Raw genomic sequence first — 9,402 nt, forward strand, 5'->3', positions numbered from 1 at the left:
TTGCCCTCAGAAATTTATTCAGGTATGGTGCAAAAGAAACCCCATGAAATTCTGATGAGTGGTTCCCAAGATATGGCTTTCCCTAGCAGCCACGCCAGGCAAAATATTGATTCTGAGAAAATGGCCTTAGAAGTTTGAGAGAACACCAACTTTTTTGTTTCTTGAGATATCTTGATGAAATTTTCAGGGTAGGCTCACAGCATAAACACCTGAGGAATTACTAAGTTTCACAGAGTTGTGCCCTCCGGTTCTGAAGTTACAGGAGTATATCGAGGTGGTTTACAAGGGTTCTTGGGACAGGCCAGGAGAATATGCAGAATGTATTGGCACTATGAAGTTAATTTATGATAATTCCTGGATAGGCACCTCAGGCAACAACAAGGCCCTTCGAAAATTCTTTGGTAAAAAATTTTTGCTCATCACTGAATTTAATTACTACTTAGACATGCACTAATTACCCAAATTTTATTTATCAACAATTCCAAACACAATATCTTCAATAAATTGGCTTTTCTTGCCCCCCTAAATTTATTTATGTATAGGGTAAAAAGACCACACAGAAATCCGATGAGTGGTTTCTGAGATATGCTGCATGCTGCAGTGAGCAGCCATACAAGGAAAAAAATAAATTCAGAGAAAGTGACCCGCAAAAGTTGAGACATTTCCAGGTCTAAAACGATCCTGCTTTCTTTTTTTTGCCGCCTCTGAGTTGTCACTTCATTCGGTTCCTCAGCCTTGCCCATGCGCAGGGCATCTTTCTCCGCCGCTGACCGACCCGTACATATCTAGGACGCTGGACGCGTCGATGCAGTCGTCAGCAGCGCGCTTCGCCATGCGGATGGACCTCATAGAATGTGTCCGTGCACCGAACGCGTGTCGCGTCTTGAATTTCGTTGTAGGCATCGTGACCGACCGCGCAACGATCAACAAGCTACACGACACTGTTCAAAGGGCACGGCGACAGACTGTGAAGACGGCGATCGCAAAACTGGCGAAAGGCGAACGAACACACCGCACAAAGGAGAGCGAGCAGCCGGAGCAGCCGACGCGCCGGGAGCAGCCGGCGGAGACCATCGCGTCGGCGCGCGCAGCAGCCAATAGCAGCCGCCCGTTCCCCCGCGTTCTCGAGGAGCGCGCGCTTGGTCCAATCGTAGCCTCGGATTTCGGACGCGGGAAACTCGAAAGCAGCCGCGAGGCCCCCAATCAAAAGCTAGCCACGCCTCGAGCACGCTGCCGCCGTTGCCGCCGGCAGCAGCAAAGCAAAGCGCAAGAATTCACGAACAAAACAAGGCCAAAATGGCGGCGCTCGGTTCAGCGTGGGAGGAATGGCGCGCGCGCGAAGTTGGGGCATTTTCGGCGTTTGCTCGCGGCTCAGGGGCCACTGTGGCGTGTTATATTTCTAATTTTCAATATTTTTACGCCGAATTAGGCATTGATAATTACAGAAAAGGTAGTTTATAACATATACAAACGGAATATATACTTTTCCAAAAATCCACTTTTTCGCGATTTTTCGGTTTTCAAAGGTAGCGTCCCCCCTTAAGAGAGTAACGTACATGAACATTTCACTTCTTGTCAAGGACATGTAGATGTTGTGGCAGTAGTGACGTTATTTACCAGCATAAAGGCTGGTTCATATGCAAGCAACTCAGCGATTGAGCGGCACGTCGCAGCAAAAATTTCTGACTTGTTGGAACCTCGCCGCTCGTCGCAGCGACGACTCAAAACAGGTTTTTCCGTCGCGGCGGCAGGATTCGCTAGCATATTCGCTTGCCTGTGAAACAGGCTTAAGGACCAAGCCCGACTATTCTGGCTGTCGAAGTAACTTTCCCTCCTCATTTTCATCCCATCAGCATTCTTCATTACGAAAACATGCACAGAATCCACGGCACTTCATCAGTTCCATAAGCAATAAACATCTCAGCAACTTACTTCAAGCTCTCAGGCCAGTCTCCACTGTGGGGAGTAAGGTTTGCCCTGGAATAAAAAAAAGATATCTAATTTAGGCACTGCTAGACATACAAGCCCCGATTACAGTGGCAATGCAACAAAAGGTGAAGAACATACTTAATGTGCTCACGTTAGGGCCAAAGTGCTCAAAACTTGGCAACTTAATTGCGAAAAAAAGAAAAAAGCCAACTATAAAAGAATTGTTTCATGCATGCTACTTTGCCTGTGTTGTGCTTTCCACTGGGAGCTAACAGATTGTAATAACTACCTGAAGACTCTGCCCGGAACCATCAACATGGGTGCCTTAGCGCTGCTAATTTGTGTGCACTCAATGTTCGCAAGTTAGCAGTATTTGCAGTTAGCAGCAGGCTCGCCCAATGTTGCTAGGCCTGGCGTGCTTTGCTTCAAAGCCACAGCACAGGTGCTTTGAATCTAGTCACCGTTCATCGTAAAAGGTCTCACCTTGTTATACTAGTTCACTACCACACATTAACCTCACGCTGATACACAAGCGACTTCCACCAGGCCAAGCAAAGCGTGCGGAAAAATAGGCAAGACAAGGTTATCTCTCCCCGACTGCCACGGATCGCATGCATGAAGTGCCACTCCAAACTGTAGGCCAAGCTGTCGTTACTGTCAGCTGAGCGCCAGATCTTTGAAGGAACTTAATAACCTGGGATCATGCGACATTTGCGAGTTAAGTGATCTAGCAACCTGTTTTACTCTAGGCAGTCAATTCACAACAAATCCTGATTTCCAAATAACCGATTTCTCAAGCAAGCTTACTGATTTATAACTTGCAAAAGTTAACATCTTGCTGATTTTCATTACCGACACTCGAGAGACAGCCCAAGCATTACAAGCCACTGCTCAGGATTTCACTCAAGACAAGCAAGCAGCTAAAAACGTTTTCTTTTCGAAGATAATGCGATTACAATTAACAGCTATGAAAACGTGCCTTTCACTGCTTTGGCAAGGTCAACTGTGTCTACCAAATTTAAATGCCACAAGTCTGGTGACCGCGCTCAAAGTGCGGTCGGGGCATTCTCATGCCAAATCTCCCTGCACAACCACTGGGGAAGCCTTGAAGCTGGGTTAGTCGTACACTCACATGCAGTCCTCGAGGCGCTGAGTGGCGTCAGCAGCCGACCGCTGGCCACCCTGAGCTGCACGCTGCTGCTGGAAGGCGTTGGCGCGTGGACCTCCTCCCCGGCCGCCAAACTTGCCCCGCTTGGGCAGGCTGAACCTGACACCGCCCGCCCCCGGGGCCTCTGGAAAATGCAAGGAAAGAGAGAGACTTCAGACCCACTGAGGCAGATGAGCAAAGAGAATGCTCATCATCATCATCAGCCTGACTACGCCCACTGCAGGGCAAAGGCCTCTCCCATGTCTCTCCAATTAACCCTGTCCTCTGCCAGCTCCGCCCACCGTGTCCCCGCAAACTTCTTAGTCTCGTCCACCCACCTAACTATCTGCCACCCCCTGCTACGCTTGCCCTCTCTTGGAATCCACTCCGTTACCCTTAAAGGTGCACTGAAGAGGATTCTGAACTTGTCTTTTTGCAGCGGGAACTCGAACTACACGTTCCTAGCATTCTTAGAAACTGCAACTTATTGCCCCGTATGGCCGATTTCCCTAATTAAATCAAATTAACGTCCGGCTCCCGCCCTTTTTTTTTAATTCTGCCTCGTACGATGGGCGGAGTCGACCAACGCGTGAAGTTCCTTTCAGCCAGCTCCGTGGAGGCTTTGCTTTCGCTTTATTTTCTTTTTTTAGGTTTCCATGAATAAATAGTTTCATTCGCAGATAATATAGCCGCAGAATAAGCCCGCAGAAATAAAAATACACGCGGACTATTTACTACTACGGACTACTACGTATCACTCCGCCGATGGCAGAGCGGCAAGCCGCCACGGGACTGGGTGAAAGGCACTCCACGCGTTGGTCGACTCCGCCCATCGTACGAGGCAGAATTAAAAAAAAAAGGGCGGGAGCCGGACGTTAATTCGATTTAATTAGGGAAATCGGCCATACAGGGCAATAAGTTGCAGTTTCTAAGAATGCTAGGAACGTGTAGATCGAGTTCCCGCGGCAAAAAGACAAGTTCAGAATCCTCTTCAGTGCACCTTTAAGGGCCAGCGGTTGTCTTGCCTTCGCATTACATGCCCTGCCCAAGCCCATTTCTTCCTCCTGATTTCGACTATGATGACATTAACCCGCATTCAGTCGCTCACCCACTCCGCCCGCTTCCGATCTCTTAGCGTTACACCTATCATTTTTCTTTCCATAGCTCGCTGCGTTGTCCTTAACTTGAGCTGAAACCTCTTTGCTAGCCTCCATGTTTCTGCCCCATAGGTGAGTACCGGTAAGATACAGCTGTTGTAGACTTTTCTCTTGAGGGATATTGGTAAGTTGCCAAGCTAGTGGCGTAATATCCCAGAGGCAGACCTGAGGCCCTTAGAACAAAAATACTTTTTCTTGAGGTCATGCTTAACAGAGGTGAAAAGCTAGAAAGATTTGAGAACAACACGTTAAAACCTGCCAGACGCAGCTGGGCATTTTAATGAACACCAACTAACAATGCTAACCGAACTTTAGGTCATCCAAGACTCAACTTTACATCAGCACCAACCTCACTAAAACTTTATCTGAATACAATACACTCGTCCGTTCAAAATTGGAATACGCCTGGCCATATGGGATCCTATTCATTCTAATCTCACTACTTTCCTTCAAAGCATCCAGAATCGCACCCCCCGCTTTATCCTCTCTAAATATGTCATTCCAGCGTCACGTCCATGATATTCTGCCCCACCTTTCACTACATCGCAGGTACTTTCGCCCTTGTCTTTCACATAAGACGTACTACTTTAATCCATTCTCGAAAGAAAATCTTTTCACTACACCCAGCTACATTTCATCTCGCATCAACCATCAACAGAAAGTCGAAGCGCCAACTTGCCACACTAACTCTTACCATCCTTCCTTTTCGCCAAGAACAGCTACTGAATGGAACCACCTTCCCATCTCCAATTGTGATACCATTCACTTGAAGATCGCGGCTGAAAGTGCCTGATAGTTCGTTTTGTTCTGCAACGTAACAAATTTACCACTCTTTTCTGTAGAGCCTATGGGCTTTGAAAGTATGCATAATAAATAAATAAATCTAACCTCAACACAGAAATTTTATTTCCAAGTTAAACTTGCTCCACCCCAATGTCTGCTACCTCACATTACTGCAAGCATGCAATGCCCCAGACTGGAAGCTGCAACGAGAAGAGATGTACAGGGTCCGTCAAAAGTTCCAAGGCCACAGGGTCTGATTTTGAGCAGCATAGTCGGGCTGTTGAGAAACCCTCAAGCTCAAAATATCTGTAGAGAATAGAAGGAGGATCGTTCTACCATCTGAAAACCTCGATAGCTCTGTTGGAATCTTAAGTACCAGGATATACCGATGAAAAGCGGACCATGTGGCCTGGGAACTTTTGACGGACCCTGTACATGCACACTCACGCTTTCCCTGCATGCCAGTGTTGAACTGCATGGGACCCCTGGGACCTGGGACCTCTCCGTTGGGGCCCACCCCATTGTAGCCGTAGTAGAAGCCGTAGCCGGGTCCCTGGGGGCAGAAGCCCGAGCCGTAGCCCGGTCCAAAGCCAGGGACAGGGCCCTGTTGACCGAAGCCAGACGGGGGCTGCTGCTGCTGTGGCACCTGGGCAGGGGTGCCCCCACTCGCCGGGGGAGGGGCATCCGAGCCGCCACCTCCATCCTTCTCAGAAGGGGGCGGGGCCTGCTCCCCAGGAGGGGGCGGGGGAGGGGCGTGTCCCGAAGGGAGGGGCGGGCCAGTGGGGGCGGAGCCATTGCCCCCACCAGCCGGACCGGGCTGGGGGTACTGCATTGGAGCGGAAGCATAATAGCCACCGCCGTACATGTTCTGCAAAGACACAAAGCATCCCAACAGTGAGTGCAAGAGTGGGACCACAACTAAAAAAGTTCAGAGGGCACCTTGGCTCTCTAAAGTGCTGTAAGGCAAAAGCCTTTCCTGGCGCACTGTTTGGCATTGACTGCGAGACTGTGCTGTACTAGGGCTTTATTTGACTACACACTTTGACTACACATTGCAACTACACACTTTGCAGACTTTGACAGCTTCTTTAGCACAACTCTCTCTCTGCTTCGATGAGTTCGGTTGCATCCATGGCTCTGTTCGCTGTAATGAGGTATGTAATGTGGTCACCCACGGATGCCTTACGCCCCCTTTTGGAGTGGACGATAATTATTTTATTAGTTGTCGGCTGCTCCAAAAGGGGGCGTCAAGCATGAGTGGGTCACCTCATTACTTCGAATCCGCGCACTCTGACGTGGTCGAAATTTCCGGAGCCCTTCCCTATGGCGTCCCTCATAGCCTGAGTCGCTTTTGGGACGTTCACCCCCATAAACCAAACCATCTGTTGCCATCATGCTGCCAATGCTAAAGGGGAGGGACAAACACGCCGCCACACATGCACATTCATTTTTTTGGACTGCTCCAAAACAGGGCAGGTATCAACATCGTCATCAGCCCACTAACGTCCACAGCAGAACAAAGGCCTTGCGCCGACTTCCAATCAGCCCAAGCATCATCATCATCACTGCCATCAGCCTGACTATTCATAGTGAAAACGGCGCGGGAGAATGAGACGAACGAAGACAGACAACACAAGCGCTTTGTTCCGTCTCGTTCTCCCGCGCTGTTTTCACTATGAATCATTACCAACTCGCCCAAATCGCAGCCTTAATTATACAGTAGTAAGGTGGAAAGTTGGGCGAGTTGAATCTTATTCATGATGAAGTTACACCAAAAACGAGGATTAAAGTAGGAGAGAAGACACAACACGAAGACACAAAGCGCTCGTGCTGTGTCTTCTCTCCTACTTTAGTCCTTGTTTTTGGCGCTAACTTCATCATGAATAAGCCTGAATTAGCCTAGCTATGCCCACTGCAGGGCAAAGGCCTTTTCCATGTCTCTCCAATTAACCCTGTCCTGTGCCAGCTGCAGCCACCCTATCCCCGCTAACTTCGTAATCTCATCTGCCCACCTAGCTTTCCGCCCACTATGCAGTAACAACCAACCCACCCCACATTAGGAAGTAGACAATTGCTATAACGGTTCTTTCTATTCCAAATTTGTTTCAGAGCGCAGCTCGCAGGCGCCCGTTTCTCCATTCCACATTATAGTTGTCGGCGTAATCGGTTGTCCAAGTAGCAGAGTGAAATGCCACATGAAAGGCAGCTACCACAGAAGATCATGCAAAGTGGCTAGCAGCGTAACGCCCAACCTGCCAGCCATAAACAGCTGCGTTCAATTTTGCATTACTGACAACTGTAATTGTCTGTCAATTTTTCGCTCTTTGTCTGAAGCGGTGCCACGCCTTCACCCATGCTGGTATGGGATAATGATGAACGACAAGGCAAGTTGTCCACCTATTGAGCTGCTCACAAGAAGAAACGGCGACCGACTAGCTCGAATTTCAGTTCATTATGCTGCTTTCTCTAGCCATTATCTCCCCACCCCATTAGTCTCATTTACTGGGCACCCATAAAAACATGGAGCACCTTGACCCAATCCTAGGTGTGAACAAAATATGATCACTCACCAAGTGAGGATAGAAGCCATAGCCGGAACCTCCGGGCCCTTGTGTTGGGTAGCCATTATACCTGCACACGAACACAAAAAAATGATTACTTCACCAATATTTCTCACTCGCTTATGTTGCTCACAAGGCTTGGTAAAAGCACACAAGACAGATTAATACAGCTGACTGCAGTACTAACACAAAACTAAGAAAAAGTGGGCTGCACCAACCATGTGGAAGCAGCTATCACTACTGTAGTGCCCTCACAAGCTTCCTTTGCTTGCAAAAGTGTCATTAAAACGACCCTGCTTACACCAAAATAAAATTTTTAAAGGAGTACAGACATCAAGCATTTGGAGTTTTTGTTTTAAGTAATGGTACTAACAAATTAAAGCATGCATAGCTATGTGGAAGTCACCTACCCCACCTGAAACCCAAAATCAATGGCAGAGGGCCAAAATGAGGAAAAAAAAAAAGCTGCAAAACATAACCAGTTTTTTCCTTTATCGGAGGCATGGCATTTTATTTCAAGAAAAAAAAAAACCCCTTACTTATGTAATGCAACCCGCTACTGCTGAGCAATGGAATGCCTGTACAAGCATGCATACACTTGCCACCCCATGGGATGCCCAGCACACCCAATACCAGCAGCTGTAAGTCAAATTATGACACACAGATAAGAGAGAAAAGTTTACACTAACGAGCGAGGAGCTTGATTTACATTCCACACGTGCGCACAACATGTCAATGGTGCAACATGGCTCACGCATTTACAGTTATGCGTGTCACACCTGCTACTGCTTATGGGCCCTCGCTACCTCTAAAAAGTGATCCAGATTAATTGAAAACATCTTCATTGATAGAAACTGCTTGGGGCAAGTCCAGCAGTCCACTGGCTATAGAATCTACTTGGAGCAAGTCCAGCAGTCCACTGGTTATCGCTGCTGCTTTGGCCTTCCCCACCAGCCAGTGCTGGCGGTTAGGGCCATCGTTAGATTGATGTGCCCACACCCTCTGGTATACGTTAGGCACCTGTCCACAGTATGGGCACTGTCTGCAGGGAGTACAGTGACCGAGAAATCCCACAATCCCAGGCACTACCACGCAAGTGTTTACACGTGCTACAGAAAAAAAAAAGGGAAAACCTAGAAATCTACCACCCACAAGCCACAGAATCAGTGAACGTCACAATGTTGTCGATGTTGTGTTTGCCATTCATATGTCATTGAATAATCACTTCTAAGGCAACAACAGGAATGCTGTTCCTGCCCTCATATGTTTTTTTTTTTTTTTGCACACTCCTATATTTTTTTTGTCATGAGCCCTCTTGTATTTCTGTAATTTGAACCATCTTGCTTGTACGCTTTGCATTTTTCCACCATTCTTATGTGTATTATTTTGGCATGCAGTAGAAGGCATTTGTCCTCACTAACCTCTCTGCTTTTATTGCATGGATCCATAACTAGCCTTTGGCTAAGGATCCAGACAGTGATGTTATGTACTGTGCTGAAGAAATGATAATAAAAAAAGAATTGAATTGAATGAGATGAACACGCACCCCATGTATCCCGGATACATGCATCCCTGCTGCTGGTGCTGGCCGGGCCAGAAGCCGTAGCCAAATCCAGCTCCGTAGCCGGCAGGGGCCTGCTGGTCAGCCCCAGTCACTGTCTTGCCATTGGTTGTCTGCACTTTCTCCAGGGCCTTGCGTGCGTTCTCCCAAGCTTGGCTCGGGTCCACGGGCACAGCAGCCTCCATCTCCTTGCAGCCGTCCGGCTTACTGCACGGGCGGGAGAAATCATTTTTGTTAAGAAAAAGAACGGGAAGAAACACTTGA

At 48.1% G+C, this 9,402-nt stretch overlaps 1 protein-coding gene across 1 annotated transcript in view; it reads right to left on the reverse strand.

Annotated features, from left to right (window-relative positions):
* Positions 1-9,402, reverse strand: part of LOC149347716 (leukocyte receptor cluster member 8-like) — a 28,284-nt gene that overhangs the window by 15,945 nt on the left and 2,937 nt on the right. Inside the window, exons 2-6 of the mRNA XM_089587378.1 lie at positions 9,124-9,345; positions 7,587-7,647; positions 5,464-5,884; positions 3,062-3,221; positions 1,933-1,977 (exon numbers count right to left, since the gene is read on the reverse strand). Of these exons, the coding sequence (XP_089443504.1) occupies positions 1,933-1,977; positions 3,062-3,221; positions 5,464-5,884; positions 7,587-7,647; positions 9,124-9,345 (909 nt within the window). The remainder of the gene's footprint in view (positions 1-1,932; positions 1,978-3,061; positions 3,222-5,463; positions 5,885-7,586; positions 7,648-9,123; positions 9,346-9,402) is intronic.

This window comes from Amblyomma mixtum, chromosome 4 (assembly GCF_055824585.1).
Source record: "Amblyomma mixtum isolate Tamu chromosome 4, ASM5582458v1, whole genome shotgun sequence".
NCBI classification, from domain to species: domain Eukaryota; kingdom Metazoa; phylum Arthropoda; class Arachnida; order Ixodida; family Ixodidae; genus Amblyomma; species Amblyomma mixtum.